Raw genomic sequence first — 15,819 nt, forward strand, 5'->3', positions numbered from 1 at the left:
CCCCCCTTTCACTTTCAGCCTTTGATGATGGCGGGCAACGGCGAGCTCGAGCTCAGCTTGCTCGAGTTGCTCGACAAGTGCGATAACTATGATCCTTATTCACCCACAGAAATCCTCGTCCCATTCCGCATATCGCCAGAGCCTTCGTCGCCGGCACTAGGCCTGATACGCCCACAAGTCCTCGAACAAATCGAGAAGGACATCTCGTCCGAGTCGTCGCCTTCGTCCTGTCCTTTCCGCATCTCCATCGTCCCCTCCAGCTGTCTTCATTTCACTCCAGAACTCGATTCCCCGGCGCTTAGGACGGCTGCGGTGGCCTCGTATTTGCGAAAATGGCATGAGAATGGTGTGTTCGACGATGTGATCGGGGGTAGACTCTGGCGCGACGAGTTGTACGACGTGTATGCGAACCCGTTCGGCCCTCGTCGAATTTCCGACAGACCGCCATCCGCGTATACAATACCTGATGCGCCCACGGAAGATCTTTCTCGGACTGAGACCAAAGGAGCTGTGGATGTAGATGTGGGCGATCGGAACTACTTGTTCTCCATGGAGAGAGCGGCCTGTGCGCTCTTCGGGGTCGTCACGTACGGTGTACATATGGTCGCTTATGAACAAGACGGGTATGGGCTCGGGGCTCCCAGTGTCGACTCTATCAGGATGTGGATCCCGAGACGCTCGGCGACGAAACAGACGTTAGTCTCCACCTGCTTGACGTGCGTACGGCTTGAGCTCAAAAATCAATCCACGTATCCAGATATCCCTTGCACCTAGACAATTCCGTCGCGGGTGGAATACCCTCCGGCCTCTCCCCCTCCGAATCCATAATCAAAGAAAGCCACGAGGAAGCCTCGCTCCCCGAAGAGTTCACGAGGACACATATCCGTCCTGCTGGGTGCATCAGCTATTTCCACGCGACGGCGAAGGGATGGCTACAGCCCGAGGTGCAATATCTCTATGATTTGAGGATACCGGAGAGTGAAAGTGAGGGTGAGAAGGTGGTGTTGAAACCGTTAGACGGGGAGGTCGAGTCCTTCGAGGCGAGTGTTCATGGCGAGGCTCTATCACTTGTCCTAGTGCTCATATGAATCCCTTTTATGCGTTTTGCGAGCAGCTCATGCCGCTCGAGAAAGTATTGCGACATATGCGCGCGGGCGAATTCAAGCCTAATTGTGCTATCGGTACGTTTTTCGCTTCTCCTTTTCCCTTTTCTACCGCCTGGTGACCGGTGAGCTCTCGCTGACTGGAATGGTCACAGTCGTGATCGAGTTCCTCATCCGGCACGGGCTCATCACGGCCGAAAACGAGCCTCATCTCATCGAGATCGTCACGAGGCTGCATGGGAGGTTTGGGTTTGAGCGATGGTAGGAGGGTAGGAGGGTAGGAGGTGTTGGACGATGGTAGGTAGGTAGATGTTGAAAGTCATGTTGTATGATGGATGATGTGTGGAGGTTCGAAGTACAGGCTATACAGACTATCGGGAATTGTAGCAATACATACTATGCGGCTGAGGCGGTAAAGAGAATTTGGACGAGTCGGTGTTTAGGACACTCTATGTGTAGAGTGAGATGGCGGACGAGATCCACAGAATTACTCTCCTCTGTCTGTTCTGATTAATATTGAAACTTGAAAACCCGATCGCCCGCCACACGGACTACTCAGTACTCACGCCCCTGTGGCCCAATTCTAAATTCACTACATCTCATCTCCCTGTTCCGTTTGTTCAAATCCAAAAGAGGACCTTAAATTTCTTCGAATTCTTCGGTCCACTCGTTCATCTTTTTCTCGAATCTATCATCTATGGACGTTGTTCGTTCCTGCGGCAGTCAAGTCCTTCCATATACTTACGCTTCTACATAAGCTGCCAATCAAGAGCAATCAAGACATCCTTTCTGTCAGTGTCCCGTCACTGTCATCATTGAAATTTGAATCTGATCGACGCGAACTTTCAAGTTATCGGCTCTTATTAATAAGAACACCCTAGAAGTTGAACACACCGCAAGTAAGTAGAAGAATTCATCTATGGCGGTTCTGTTTGCAAGATGTGATGCGATACCTCAGAGTCAGGCTATCCGTCACGAAGGGAGTCGAAAATCGCATGCACACGAGGCCTCAAGTTCAGAGCTCGGAAGAAGCGCGTAGCCTTTCCGGACAGCAAATCAGCGAGAGAGGAAAAATGAAGAATAAATACACGAATCATCGTCCAGCAGCCCAAGAATATCCACACCCACCTCATGGCCTCACCCCTCACCCCATCCTCCTCCATCTCACCTCCGCCCCCTCACCCACCACCCTTCACATCCTCCCTTCCCCCTCCCTCATACCAACCCCTTCCTAAATCCCCAACCCCTCCTTAAAACCTCATCCCAAACCTCATCAACATCCTCGGCACCTCCCCCTCCACCGGCGGCACCGGGTCCGCCGGGCCCACATCAAGGTCCACAACATAATAGCTAAAGAACAGAACTTTGAACGCGAGTGCGATGCCGGCGTGCAGGGCGGCGATGAGGATGATGAGGAGGCGGGTTGATTTGTTGTCTGTCTGTTTGGTTCATAAACGAGTGGGGTTAATGAGGGGGAAGGAGGGAGGGGGGTTGGTGTTGGGGGAATGGTGAGGGCGGTGGGGGAAAGGGGAGGGGGGGGAAGAAGGGGAGGGAGAAGGGAGGGGAAGAGTGAGGGGGAGAGGGAAGGGGACGTACGGAGGCGAGAACGGGATAGACGTTCGCTACGAGGAAGTAGCCCGAGAAGGCAAATGCGATACCTGTGAGTATCCAGCGCACGAGCGCGATGGGAATCACACACAGAATCTAACCACCAAAAAACAGAAATCCATCAGCATCCCTCATCCTCACCCAACCCCAAAACGCACCGAAACCGGAATCCACACAAACATCCCATACCCCCACACCCCCAACGCCTCCACAAGCCCCCACCCCTCCATACCCTCCCCTGCCCCCCCAACGCCCCAATACCTCAACACCCCCCAAAGCAACACCGGCACGCCCATCCCATACGCATACACCAATCCCACCGCCGTACTCAACAGCGCGAAATCATAGTCGACTTCCTGGGACGAGAGGTACGCGACGATAGAGGAGGCGAGGGAGGAGGTGATGAAGAGCGTGAAGATGAGGGTGGTGAGGGTCCAGAAGGGGCCGTATAAGTCGGGGGAGGGGACGAGGTGGGCTGAGGTGTAGGAGGGGTGGAGGGGGTAGAGGGTTGTTAGGCAGCGGGAGAGGACGGTTTTGGTGTCGATGTCGAAGTAGGATTGGTAGTAGTCTAATGACCAGAACGATGAACTGCGTGGTTGGTCCGCGATATATCCTTCAAACATTGTGGACGTCAATGACCCTCGCCACACAAAGTAATACAATGTCGAACGCACCTCGACTAGAATGACCCCCTCTCGTATTCGCAGATTCATCTCCTAAAAACGCTGTCAAACAAACAGTCCAGTCAATACGTCGTGTGTGAGGAAGAATACCACAACATACATTTATATTCGAGCTGTGGGGTCTCGTCTTCGAGACGCTAGCGAAACGGAGCCGGGTCCTAAGTACAGCACTTGATATATTCGTCAAGCACGAGAAACTACGCACATCATCTGATTCCACAGAAACATAAGCCATCTTTCACGCGTCGCCCAGTAAGTAGCAAGTAGCAATACCAGTGATACCCCGACAGTCACGACAAAGTAGAACGGTCGAGCTCGGAGTCGAATGTGGCAAACAACCACGACGTGGAATGATCGCACCCGCTTACAATTACGTAACAGGCGCCCATCCAACCTCTCAAGCGCACCTCGCCGCTGTGGCCCACCCAACCTTCCTCCCTTCCTCTCCCTTCGCAGTCCTGGCAGCTACATGTCCCTCCCCGTCCCCGACCTCCACTCGCACCGCACCCAGCTCGTGCTCACCGCCCTCGGTGCCGCCGCCGTCAGTGCCTCCGCCGTAACAGCCTACAACGCCTACACACGCCGGCGAAAGAGGCGTTCGTTGGACTATGATATCCAACGATCTCTGGAATTGCAGACTTCCTTCGCTGGGTCTCATTCTCACTCTCTACGACGACCTTCGGATGCCGCTGTGAAGGGGAAGACTAAATACGGTGGTCCGGGAGTAGGAGTGGGAGTGGGAGTGGGAGTAAGAGAGGAGGAAGAAGAAGAGAGACAAGAGATCGAGCTGGGAGGGTACGCATACGACGAAGAACTCGTGCGGGAGCAATTAGCGCGTAATTATGCGTTTTTTGGAGAGGAGGGGATGGGGAAGGTTAGGGGGAGTAGTGTGGTTGTTGTGGGCTGTGGAGGGGTGGGTAGTTGGGCTGCTGTTATGCTTTGTCGATCGTTCGTTTTCTCTTGCCTTTCCCTCCTCTCCCTTCTCCTTTCCCTTCACTTATATCTGACTTTAAATTTTGATTTGATTGGACTGGATTGGATTTTATTGGATTGGGACTACTGTATGGGAATGGGATACCAACACCACCAACAGAGGCGTCTCCAAAATCCGCCTCATCGACTTCGACTACGTCACCCTCTCCTCGCTCAACCGCCACGCCACCGCCTCCCTCTCCGACGTCGGCACCCCCAAAGTAGCCTGCGTCGCACAGGCCCTAAAGCGAATGGCGAAGTTCGTGGAGGTCGATGCGCGGATCGAGTTATGGAGGGCGGATGAGACGGGCGCGGGGTTGTTGGAGGGAGCGGATTGGGTCATTGGTCTGTCCTTCCTTCACTGTTTCTCCCAATATACGACGGGTTGTGCGTAGGCTGATGAGGTGGAATGGAACGCACAGATGCGATCGATAATATAGGCACCAAAGTCGACCTGTTAAAATACTGCGTGCAGCAGAACATCCAGATCTTCTCCTCCATGGGCGCCGGCGCAAAAGCGGACCCCACCCGCATCCAAATCGCAGACATCTCAGAAACACTGTACGATCCCCTCGCGCGCTCTGTCCGCCAGCGTCTCCGCGCATCCGGAATCACCAGCGGCGTGCCCGTTGTGTATTCTACTGAGGTGCCGGGCGAGGTGGGGTTGTTGCCGTTGAAAGAGGAGGAGTTCGAGAAGGGGAAGGTGGGTGAGTTGGCTGCTATTGATGAGTTTAGAGTGAGGATTTTGCCGGTGCTTGGTGCGTCTCTCTCTCTCTCTCTCTCGCTCTTACTATACTAGTGGTAGTGTGTGCTGATAGTGCATTTGTGGCGTCGTGGAATTACAGGACCCCTACCTGCGTTGTTCGGCCTCCATGCAGCGACGTATATCATCTGTGACTTAGCCGGGAAACCCCTCGAACGGCCTCTTCCAGTGCGGCATCGAAAGAAGTTGTACGAGAAATTGTATAAAGATCTATTGCACCGCGAACAACGTATCTCCGGACGTCCTATCAAGTGAGCTCTCCCTCCATTTTTTCTCCCCCTCCTCTCCTCCTCCCTCCTCTCCTCCTCCCTCCTCTCCTCCTCCCTCCTCTCCTCCTCCCTCCTCTCTGCCCTCACGCCTGGAACAACGCTCTCACACCCCCCACAAAACACAGTAAACTCCCCCTCTCCACCCCCGACATCGCAACCCTCTTCGAAGACATCTCCCTCTCCCGCTCCATCCTCCCCCCACACCCCACCTGCTCCAAACCCGCGCTCATCCGCTGGGACCCCGCTCTCCCTCTCTCGCTTGAAAATGTGGTGGTGATGGAGGATAGAGATGTGGACCGGCATTTAGGGGAGGTGTTTGGGGTGGGGGTGGGGGAGAAGGTTTCGTTTGATGCTCCGGAGGGCAATGACAAGGAAGGGGATGAGAGTGGGAGTGGTGAAGAGAGGAGTGGAAGTGGGAGTGGGGAGGAGAGGAGCTGGGAGGACGTGAGTCTGCAGACGACGACGACGACGGGTGCGGGTCAGAGGAGTGTTATGGTAGACGCGCTCGGGGAGAGATTGAGGAATTGGAGGAAGAGGGTGGGGAGGAAGCCTGGCGAGGTTTGGGGAGAAGAAGTTGTGGGTGTTGTGGAGAGGAGGAGGAAGGAGGCGGAGAGGTGGAGGGTTTGGGCTTTGTAGATATGTGAGGTGAGACCTTTTAGTTGCGATTTTGTTTTGTTTTGTTTTGCCAATGTGCTGATTGGTTGTGGTTGTGCAGTGCTATTCGTTGGGAATAGGACGATTTGCATGTATCTTCATTGTGGGCTGCAGCTATCTGATGCCTGGAAATCTCTAACAAAAAGTGGATAAGACGCCATCTAATCATACATGGACATAAGCTTCTGTTTGCCTCGGAATCGAACGAGACGCGAATACGCGAATCAGGAAGTCGAAAAGACGCGTTTGTTTGGCACAAGACCACGCACCGACGTAACATTCAGCGCTAAACCGACAGCTTCCATTCATTCATTCATTCATGCGTTCATAAAACAGAAAACAGAAAATAGAAAATCACATACATAAATACCCTCCCCACTCCTCGCTTCCTCCTCACTCCGCCCCCGCTTCCCCATCCACCCACGCACCATCCACCCGCCCTCACCACTCTTCACTTCACAACCCCAACCCAACCCCAATCCCATGTCCTCCCTCCCCACACGCCTCGCCCTCGGCCTCCTCTCCACCCTCTTCAACACCCTCATCATAGCCGGCATCACCCTCTGGGACCTCTCCCTCATCCTCTACAACCTGGTCGCGCCCGCGAGGGCGGTGGGCAAGGTCACGCCGGTTGGGTATGCGGGCGAGGGGGGTAAGTGGCCGGAGTGGAGAGAGCCCGGGGAGGGAGATAGTCGGTGTTCGTGTCCTGCGTTGAATGCGATGGCGAATCATGGTATGTGTGCATTCAAACACCCCTCTACATCTGCCTTCGTCAAATTCGTCGATGACATTCAACTGACGTCCACCTGAACGGCAACATCGTACGTGCAGGCATTCTCCCCCGAAACGGCCGCAACATCCCCTTCCGCACCCTCTCCGCCACCATCCGCCCCACTTTCAACTTCGCCCCCACCTTCTGTGTCTTCGTCCCGCGATACATGGCGGGGATCTTGGGACGGAATTATTGGACGGATAGTCTCGATTTGGCGGATATCGATGTGCATAATGGGATAGAGCACGATGCGTCGTTGTTGCGTTAGTTTTTCATTTCCTTCTCGTTCTATTCAACTTGTTCGATGAGGATTGAGTGATTGAATAGTTAAATGGTGGCGTTGTTGTGATATATAGGCGAAGACGCCAAAACATCCCCGGACCAATCCCGCCCCTGTCTCCGCCTCGTCGCCCAGCTCCTCGACTCCGCCACCGGTCCCCCTCCCGCCTCCAACCTCAATGGCAATGGCAAAGCAAAAGAAAAGTCCGACGACGACAACGAGAAGACGTTGACGGTGGCGGACCTCGCAAGGGTGACGTCCCAAAGGAGGGCAGAGTCGAGGCGGGAGAACGGACAGTTCTCGTTGAGTACGTTCCATAAGATGTTTGGGAGCTCGAAGTGCGTTTTTCTTCGACTCGATTGTGTTTTGAACTGTCTGCGAGTCGTTGCTCAATGCTCATGTCCTCGTTCTCTTTCATTTGTGACGTGTGGCGTACAACCCCTGTGGCCCATCACATCCCACCAACCCACCCATCACACCTGACTACACACCCCCACAGCTCCGCAACCCTCCTAACGATCTTCGGCGGCCGCGTCTCCGACCTATCCACTTTCCTGACCGAAGAAAAACTCCCAGACGGTTGGGAATCGAGGATTAGGAACCCGATGGGGCTTACGATGGGCGAGTTTCAGTTGACTGTGTTGGGGATTGAGGGAGGGGTCGAGGGGGAGGTTGAGGGGGCTGTGAGGGGGTTGGTGAGTTAGGAGAGGGGAGAGGAGGGGGAGGGATGGGAGGGGTGTTAGGGGGGAGGGAGGGGAGGGGGGTTGGATGGAGGGCGAAAAGGGCGAGGAAAGGGTTTGGAGGGAGGGAAGGTTGTTGTATTGTATATACGCGTATTCTGTCCCGTTGAAGCTCTGAAGATATGCTTGCTTTCTTGCTTGAATTAGTCGATTGCCGAGAACGGCGAGCCGAGTCCGAATCACGCTGCCTGCCCATCCTTGAAATCGAAACCAAACGATCGCCCACGGGAAACCCTCAAACCAAAAACATACAATTCACCGGTCAAAGAAAAAAGAAGATTCCACTGTAGTGCTACATAGCGAAGAGAAAAAGAGAAAAGAGAAAAAGAAAAAATTCCTTCCTCTACAAATAATAAAACAACAACAACAACAACAATAACAACAAAACGCGGACTGCACGAAACACCACCTCTGGATGTATGTATCACCAACCAATCGAGCCACCAAGCTACCTACATCCATGATCCAAGGCGAAGGGAAGGAAGATTGGGATATCAGACCTCAGACGAAGATGCCGAGGACGTCCCTCCTCGATTTGGAGTTCGGATCGAAGTATGGTTTTTCGCCGAGGCTGACGACGCGGTTGCCTTGTCTGTTCTCGACGTAGTCGTTTCTGCACAAGGGAGCAGCGGGTCAGCATCACGATATCACACGAGGGACGACGAGAGAAAGATGTGAAGGATGAGGACGAGACGGATAAGGACGACGAAAAGGTACAGGACAGGGAAGAATGAGAAGGAATGGTGACACATACGTAGCGGTATGGAAAGACGACCGATTATCCCAAATCGCCAGATCATTCTTGTTCCACCTGTATCGCACCTGGAGGTCATGGTTCTCTGAGATATGGCGGAAGAGGTATTCGAGGATATGGTCTGATTCTTCTTGGCTGAGTTCGACGATGCGTTTCGTGAAGCTGTCATTTCATTCCAAAGTAAGCCTCGAGGAAGTGATCGAAGGAGGAAAGAGGCGGGAGGAAAGAGGCAAGACGAGACGAGACGAGCACGCACCTTTTGTTGACGTAGAGGCATTTGAACCCAGTCACGGGGTTCGTACGAATGACAGGGCTGGTGGGGTGGGACAAATCAAAGGTTTGCGTCGAGTTATAACAGGAAACACGAAAGAACAAGAACAAAGAACGCACTGAATAGCAGTAAGGTCCGTCCCAACGTTCTCCGGCGCTCCACGCTCCTGGATGAGAGACCTTCCCGTCCGGCGCGCATAGTCAGAGAAGAACTCGCCATCGTGCAGCGCGGTGAGACCCTCCAAGAACGTCTTCAGCGGTGCGGAGAGACGGTCATACGCCTCGTAGCCACTGGCCCAGAGGGTGTCACCTCCGGCTGATAAGAGCGATGTGCGCTTTAGCCATCTAATCTGGAACAAGGTTTTCGGAGGGGAAGGCGTAGGAGATGTACTCACTCGGAGGAATGGTGTGCATTTTGAGCAGCTGGATTCAGGATAGTGTGAGAAATCGATTGGGCATGAATTCGGTGAATGATAATGGGCTCACAGCATAGTCTGACGGGATTTTCTCAAAGGTGATGTCCGCATGCCTAAACAGCATCACATCATGAGTCCTACGGAACCGGAGGAAGATAGGTCTTGAATGTGATGTCAAAGCTCACCAGCCATTGGAGGCACGAGTGTTCGATTTAGTGTTTGCGCGCGCGATACCGCTATCATGACATGACCCAGAAGCAATCGATATGGTATATGGTAAGCGAACTGACAAGGATTCCCAAGCGCACAAAGCTCACCCCATGGACGATATGACAGAGATCTCCGCACCCAATTCCGAGGTCGTCTCGCTAATCGGATGCTTGTGCAGCTTAGACGTCGCAGGCTTGCCCGAAAGCTCGCCCAAACGCTGACCGAGCACCTTCTGCTCCTCGATCTCGATATCCTGGTTGGTGAAGAAGACGACACCGCGGTGGGAGACGAGGGTCGCGAGATCCTTGATGAGTTCGTCGGAGTTGGGCGCTTTGAGCCATTGAGAGAGTTGGATGGCGGGGTCGGCGAAGCGGGTGCCGACGTGGAGAGTCTCGTCGCGGGGCTCGAACTGAGCGAGAGAACCGAGGATGTCGACGGGAGCGACGGCGGAGGACATTTCTGTGAGTGGGGGTGGAGTGGAGTGGGTGCGAGGTATTCTGGGATGGTGGGAAGAGGGCCTGAGGTTGACATCAGTCCTCTTTTATATAGGCCCGAACGGCCGTTGCAGTATGGCACGCGTCCAGAGATAGACTTTGATAATGCCCGGGTGAGCTACTTCTTTCGAAATCCGTGAGGACGATGGTGCACGAGCACGTAATCGCCCGTGATAGTGTAAGTTCAGTTTCGATAGGAAGGATATGACTGGAAGACGCATGAAGTCTTTGTGGGTCCTCATGGGCCTCGAGCACTTCTGAAGAACATGTTCTGAGTCTTCGTGCTCCTCTGACAGTATAGAAAATCACAGAGCAGACGGAAAGAAACGATGTCGAGAGACGAAGTCGCTGTCCGTGGTTCCCGTCGGAGGGGATGCCATTCACGAACGGCGCGTTCCGCTGGCTTCCGCTCTTTGCAATACCCCCTGTGGCGCAAGTGTGGCACCTGGCCTGTAGCACGCCATGAACGACCGGGACGTTGCCTCGAAAATTAGAGCTCGTCTAGGAATGGAATACAATGAGAAATACCAAGATCAACACAGGTACGAATGAGAAAGCGATACCGAAGCTCCGCCACGCGAGTGTGGCGCTTTTCGTGCTGTGTAGAGTCCGTGCAAAGGTGCTGCGTCTTCAACAAGTCCATTAGAAAGGTAGGCCCCGATGGTTGTATCTCATGGTCACCCACAGACTGTAGCAGACTCAGAAGATTTAAAACAAAAGTGTAAACAAAAAATCGACCTCTGCGCCTACCAGCGTGATTGCGATGGAGACCTCTGCACGCGAATTATAAGCAATTGGACGGAAGATCACGGGAATTAGAGAGGGAATTGTAGCTTCAACTTGTGCCGAAGATGACGGAAGAAGGGTAAATAACGGAACAACGATTAGCGATCACCCTCGTCGTCCAACAACATCCGAATGCAGAGTATGATGCCGATTGAGTGGGAGTGCATGAATGTAATTCCAGACGCCGTAGGAGCCATCATGCAGAAACACCTTGGGCTTTCAGAGAGACTCCAGCAAAGTGCGAGATGGGTCAAAGAACTTGTACGATGGGAACGTAGGACCTGCCAGTGGTTGTGGGGAGAGGAGGCAATGGATCAAGTAGCAGCTGATGAGACCGTGCGTTAATCACGAGCAAGCCAAGGGGATAATTGCAGTGAATGTTCCCATCGAGTGAACATATAAGTGTCACTCGCCAATAGCTCTGTCCGCTGCGGAAGATAGTGCCAGTGCATGTCGTGCTTGAGCGTCCTATGCGCGACAAAAATAGGTATGACTCGCTGGCAATATCATACTTGCCAAGACTACGAGAAGACCTGAGGACACACCAATAAAACGTATAAGAGCAAGTACGTATGTTTGCAGCCAATAACACATCAGAACTGTGAGTCTGCCGTCAACAAAAGAGGACCGGCGTCGCCCTGGAATAAACGCAATGAAGTGCCCCGAAAAGGCTGTGCGCCTACTACGTTGTGTTGATTTGTGGACCAGCCGTCAGCGCACAGCCAAGAGCACGGCGAACACGTTTCAGACGCGGTATAAGTCTGACCACTGGCGCCACCTGTTGCGGAGACCTTGACCTGCATCATCGAGCACGAACCCTTGGACCTCCTTGGACACAACCACATCCATCTTCATGGGCAACCACCACTCGCATCACCGAAGCCTCAAGCGCGGCGAACAGAGTCAAGACGAGGACACCACACTGGTAGGCAGTGGGTCTTACCTGAGCCATGGTTCTTCGGCGACACAAGAGACAATCAAGCCGAAAGAGAGTCCCCTTGGGAGGGTGAAGGAGGACGAATTGACTGTACCGAGGGCAAAGCATGCCGAAAACGAGCGGAGTGAGCCGGCGCGCCTTCCAAATATGGTAAGTCATAACTTGAGCGTCCGTAAGGAGGAGCTTTAGGGCGTCTTCACGCTCTCTTTCGTTGCGACCACCAACGAACACACCCAGTCTGACCTCCTGTCCCTCTTTCCAAAGCTAGCGCCTCAGACAGATATGCCACAGGCAGCCACCGTTCCTTGCCAGGTCTGTACAATTCCTATTCATTCGCGGTAAATACGCCGGGCTGATCATACAGATAACATGACAGTACCGCACCGGAAGGACGCTCGGCAGCGGAACATATGCCATCGTCAAGGAGGCCGTACACATCAAGACCGGGAAGTACTATGCGTGCAAGGTCATCAACAAGAAGCTCATGGAGGGCCGAGAGTTCATGGTCTGTCTCATAATCGCTGTGGCCCCTGTCCATACCTAACCTAGTTTTCTTATATTGCCCTCCTTTTCTCTTCGCCATTTGCTCGTCAGGTCCGAAACGAGATTGCAGTGTTGAAGAAAATCTCCAGTGGACACCCACACATAGTCACACTTCACGATTACTTCGAGGTGCGCAGATTGCTGTGTTGATGTGGCGAACATAGCCTGACGGTCCTTCCGCAGACTTCGAATAACCTGTATCTCTGCTTCGATCTCTGCACTGGAGGAGAACTCTTTGACCGTATATGTGCAAAGGGTAACTACCATGAACCGTGCGTGCTTTTGGATGATACCCATCAGTGCTCGCTTGACAATATTTGATGGGGCCGATAGGGATGCTGCCGGACTCGTGCGGACGATCATGAACTCCGTGAAGTACATTCACGAGGCCGGTATCGTGCACAGAGGTATGTCTACCTCATTGTTTGCTTGCCGCCAGCGACTGACTCTTTGCTAGACTTGAAACCCGAGAACCTGCTGTTCCGGACGCCTGCCGAGGACGCGGATATCATGATCGCTGACTTCGGTCTCAGTCGTGTTATGGATGAAGAGCGATTCCACCTACTCACCGAGATTTGTGGTACGCCTGGAGTACGCATATCACCCTGTCTTGCTCTGGCGGAACGCTCACATAGCCTTCCGTAGTATATGGCTCCGGAGATCTTCAAAAAAAGTACGTCGACAACCATGAATAGCGACTTCCCATCATGCTAAAAATACGCTTTCGCTTGTTACAGCTGGCCATGGCAAGCCCGTCGATATTTGGGCCATGGGCGTGATCACTTATTTCCTCCTTGCTGGTGCGCCCCCTCAGCCACCCTACATGACACTTTATGAACTCTGAATACTCACTCTAGGTTACACTCCCTTCGATCGCGATACGCAACACCAGGAGATGGAAGCCATCATCGCCGGCGACTATAAGTTTGAGCCACGTCCGTATCAACCATCTGCAACTCTATGGAGGATTGCTAACATTTTCTTTTCTTTTCATCTACCCATTAGAGGAATACTGGGCGAACGTCTCCGACACCGCCAAAGACTTTGTCTCGGAATGTCTCACTATCGACCCACAATCTCGGCCAAGCGCCGCCCAGATGCTCCAACACCGTTGGCTCGCGGACTCCACGCCACACTTCGTGCCCGACCCGTCCAGCCCGCATGGTGGGCCTTACGATCTCTTGCCTCAGATCCAGAAGAGGCTGGACGCGAAGACGAGGTGTACGTACCTGTCTATCCTACTCTATCCAGGCATATCTTGACCTGTGCTGACTTTTGTTCACGGGTGTATAGTCAAGAGGGCGGTGTGGAGTATAACGGCTATGAAGCGCATGTCGATGTTGGTCAACTTGTCGCCTGTAGCTGCAGAACTCGGGAAGAACATCGATGTGTACAAGGAGGAGTCAGAAAAGGTACGCTTACCTCCTCCTCAATGCACCTCCACTCAACTTCTCCCATATGCCACCGAAATGAACCGATAATTTGTTTTTGTAGGAAATGATGGATGCAGACCTCAAGGTCCTCCACCATCATAACCATGACCACTCAGGCTCTGAAAGCGATACATCCGATCACGGCAAAGAGACTCGTGAACGTCTGAAGGAACAGGACGACATTTCCGTGACGAAGAAGGATGCTCCCCTTGCGGAGGCTCTGGGTAAACTCTCCGTGGACGACGTTCCGACCAAGTGAGGCAGACTGTCCCGGCTGTTTTGCGTGGCTACTCGGTGCGCCCAGGGCGGTGAGGACAAGACGAGGCGGTTGTATATGTGAATGTGCGGACGGGCGACTTGGTTAATTTGCTTCCTATCGGTCGCTCGTCGCGATGGGGTGAGGGTGAGTGGTGATAGATCTATTACGGGTTACCGTGGACCTTTTGGAGCGCACTATGCGGAAGAGGAGATGAAATTGCAGATATCGCGGCTGTAAGTACTTACCAACGTTCGAATGCTGGTCTTGGATTGGCGGTGTAAATTGATCTGTACATCCCCATCGTCGTCGTAAACGTGTTGATTGCTTGGCTTTACTATCATACGTGACTTTCTTTCTTAATTTATGTATCGCAAGTGCCACACCCTTACTTGCTTCTTCATACTTCATGTTTGTTATTTTGAACCGTGCGGTCCTTTCTCTTCTGTTGTGCGCCACCACTCACACAGTGAGATTCAAAGACAGTCCCGACTAGATCAGCTGTGCTTTTGGACGCCTATCGACCGACGCTCAGATGCTCACTATATGAATACGCGAAACGCCACCATTCACACAGATATGGACATGCCATAATCTTCAGGGCTGCAGCCTTTCTAGCCTCTATCACGAGGCAGACTGCAGTGGGCGTATCGCACCTCGCTATCATCTTGTGGCCGATGACGACTTCAGGTTTGTGGTGTACATAAATCTTTATCAATTATCAACCCCGGATCCTCACAGTAAGCACGTTTGACGCTCCCATAGAGTTTGAGGTTGTTCTTTCTCGCTTGTCAAGTTTGACCGTGACGATTCGGAGTCCGCATGCGTGCGCAGTTGGCGTCGACGAACTGTGTGCCGGTCTGTGCCCTGTGCGGGAAGTGTTGAAGGCCGATGGTCGGAAGTCGATATATCCACAGCGGGTGTAGCTTGCAAACACGGATATTCGTTCTTCGCCACATGCAGTTCGGTACAGTTCGGTACCCGACCTCGACTAACGATAATATCGGTAGTTTGGACAAACTGGCATAATGAGGAGTAGCCTCGAGGAAGACATACCTGCTTACCGGATAGAAAATATGAGAAAGCCCAAGAGAAGCCCGAGTGTTGGTGCGCCAAGTTCGTGTCCTCTCGACGCCCGCGCCACACGGCGGCGCAACCTTTGAAGTGCCACATCTCTGGCAAACCAACAAGGATATCATGAGGCAGCTCTAAGTAGATCCGAATAGAAGTGAGGCTGAATGGGGATGGGAGACCATACTAGCCTGAAGTAGTCAGCAAACGAGGCCGATATAGAGAGCGTTTGTGCTCACAGTCCAGGCTGTGGAGGAAACAGCAGTCGGTCAGCGGTTCACTGTCAGGTTGGGGGATAGCGCTGATGGTGATTGCACTGCATGAACCGTGTTCAGCATCGCATTAATGGTTATTTGAAGCGCCAGTGGTTGAACATCTTAGGACGCAAGACAGACGCTTGGCATGAACATCTCGTGGAGTTTGTTGTTCACGGCCGTGGCATCGAGAAGGTCCTCGTTTGAGAGGTTGTTAGACTCTCCCGTTAGCGGTCCATATGTCTGGCCAAAAAAACACAGCGCGCGCGAGCTTTCGAGAGAGTTACGACCTAGGTAGCGGTAATTAGTTGAACTTGTTCGATCTGAGGTTCGAACCCCCAGGTCCACACGGTGTGGGGCCGAGAATGGGCAGCAGATCGACTGCGAGAACAAAGAACACGAGTGAGTAGAGGAGAATTAGGTCTTGGCCGTTGTATACGGTGCTGTAACAAGGACAGGACGGTGGCCTGGTAGCCCACACGAGCCGGCCGAGAACTGAGTGGTGCAATCAGTCATGCCATCCTACAAGCCTCATGGAACTTCCACCCAGG

At 53.1% G+C, this 15,819-nt stretch overlaps 7 protein-coding genes across 7 annotated transcripts; 5 read left to right on the forward strand and 2 right to left on the reverse strand.

Moving 5' to 3' along the window:
* Window positions 1–27: 27 nt before the first annotated feature.
* On the forward strand, window positions 28–1,539 carry STEHIDRAFT_168143 (uncharacterized protein; the record flags this gene model as incomplete). The annotated part of the gene is made up of 4 exons (XM_007303571.1): window positions 28–695; window positions 758–1,046; window positions 1,115–1,181; window positions 1,259–1,539. The coding sequence occupies 4 exons, from the start codon at window positions 28–30 to the stop codon at window positions 1,366–1,368; spliced, it is 1,134 nt and encodes a 377-aa protein (XP_007303633.1). The 3' UTR covers window positions 1,369–1,539.
* Window positions 1,540–2,353: 814 nt separating this feature from the next.
* STEHIDRAFT_130768 (Yip1-domain-containing protein) lies at window positions 2,354–3,629 on the reverse strand (the record flags this gene model as incomplete). Its single annotated transcript, XM_007303572.1, has 6 exons — window positions 2,354–2,542; window positions 2,700–2,807; window positions 2,870–3,324; window positions 3,386–3,436; window positions 3,495–3,531; window positions 3,600–3,629. 6 exons carry the CDS (start codon window positions 3,627–3,629, stop codon window positions 2,354–2,356), a joined length of 870 nt encoding a protein of 289 aa, XP_007303634.1.
* A 234-nt stretch (window positions 3,630–3,863) lies between these two features.
* On the forward strand, window positions 3,864–6,034 carry STEHIDRAFT_56346 (uncharacterized protein; the record flags this gene model as incomplete). The annotated part of the gene is made up of 6 exons (XM_007303171.1): window positions 3,864–4,342; window positions 4,488–4,711; window positions 4,789–5,124; window positions 5,212–5,380; window positions 5,524–5,719; window positions 5,933–6,034. 6 exons carry the CDS (start codon window positions 3,864–3,866, stop codon window positions 6,032–6,034), a joined length of 1,506 nt encoding a protein of 501 aa, XP_007303233.1.
* A 501-nt stretch (window positions 6,035–6,535) lies between these two features.
* Window positions 6,536–7,808, forward strand: APO7/CPO7 (Cloroperoxidase; the record flags this gene model as incomplete). The annotated part of the gene is made up of 4 exons (XM_007303573.1): window positions 6,536–6,785; window positions 6,884–7,087; window positions 7,181–7,442; window positions 7,604–7,808. 4 exons carry the CDS (start codon window positions 6,536–6,538, stop codon window positions 7,806–7,808), a joined length of 921 nt encoding a protein of 306 aa, XP_007303635.1.
* A 537-nt stretch (window positions 7,809–8,345) lies between these two features.
* On the reverse strand, window positions 8,346–9,951 carry STEHIDRAFT_56719 (taurine catabolism dioxygenase; the record flags this gene model as incomplete). The annotated part of the gene is made up of 7 exons (XM_007303192.1): window positions 8,346–8,457; window positions 8,599–8,760; window positions 8,855–8,911; window positions 8,989–9,184; window positions 9,264–9,291; window positions 9,355–9,445; window positions 9,602–9,951. 7 exons carry the CDS (start codon window positions 9,949–9,951, stop codon window positions 8,346–8,348), a joined length of 996 nt encoding a protein of 331 aa, XP_007303254.1.
* A 61-nt stretch (window positions 9,952–10,012) lies between these two features.
* STEHIDRAFT_121020 (uncharacterized protein) lies at window positions 10,013–10,507 on the forward strand. Its single transcript, XM_007303574.1, has one exon. It carries the CDS (start codon window positions 10,318–10,320, stop codon window positions 10,480–10,482), a length of 165 nt encoding a protein of 54 aa, XP_007303636.1. The 5' UTR covers window positions 10,013–10,317; the 3' UTR covers window positions 10,483–10,507.
* Window positions 10,508–11,993: 1,486 nt separating this feature from the next.
* On the forward strand, window positions 11,994–13,735 carry STEHIDRAFT_55884 (Pkinase-domain-containing protein; the record flags this gene model as incomplete). The annotated part of the gene is made up of 11 exons (XM_007303139.1): window positions 11,994–12,023; window positions 12,088–12,216; window positions 12,306–12,383; window positions 12,438–12,526; window positions 12,588–12,661; window positions 12,712–12,845; window positions 12,900–12,927; window positions 12,992–13,054; window positions 13,112–13,189; window positions 13,260–13,475; window positions 13,548–13,735. 11 exons carry the CDS (start codon window positions 11,994–11,996, stop codon window positions 13,733–13,735), a joined length of 1,107 nt encoding a protein of 368 aa, XP_007303201.1.
* Window positions 13,736–15,819: the final 2,084 nt, after the last annotated feature.

The sequence above is a fragment of the Stereum hirsutum genome (genome assembly GCF_000264905.1).
Source record: "Stereum hirsutum FP-91666 SS1 unplaced genomic scaffold STEHIscaffold_6, whole genome shotgun sequence".
In the NCBI taxonomy this organism is placed as follows: domain Eukaryota; kingdom Fungi; phylum Basidiomycota; class Agaricomycetes; order Russulales; family Stereaceae; genus Stereum; species Stereum hirsutum.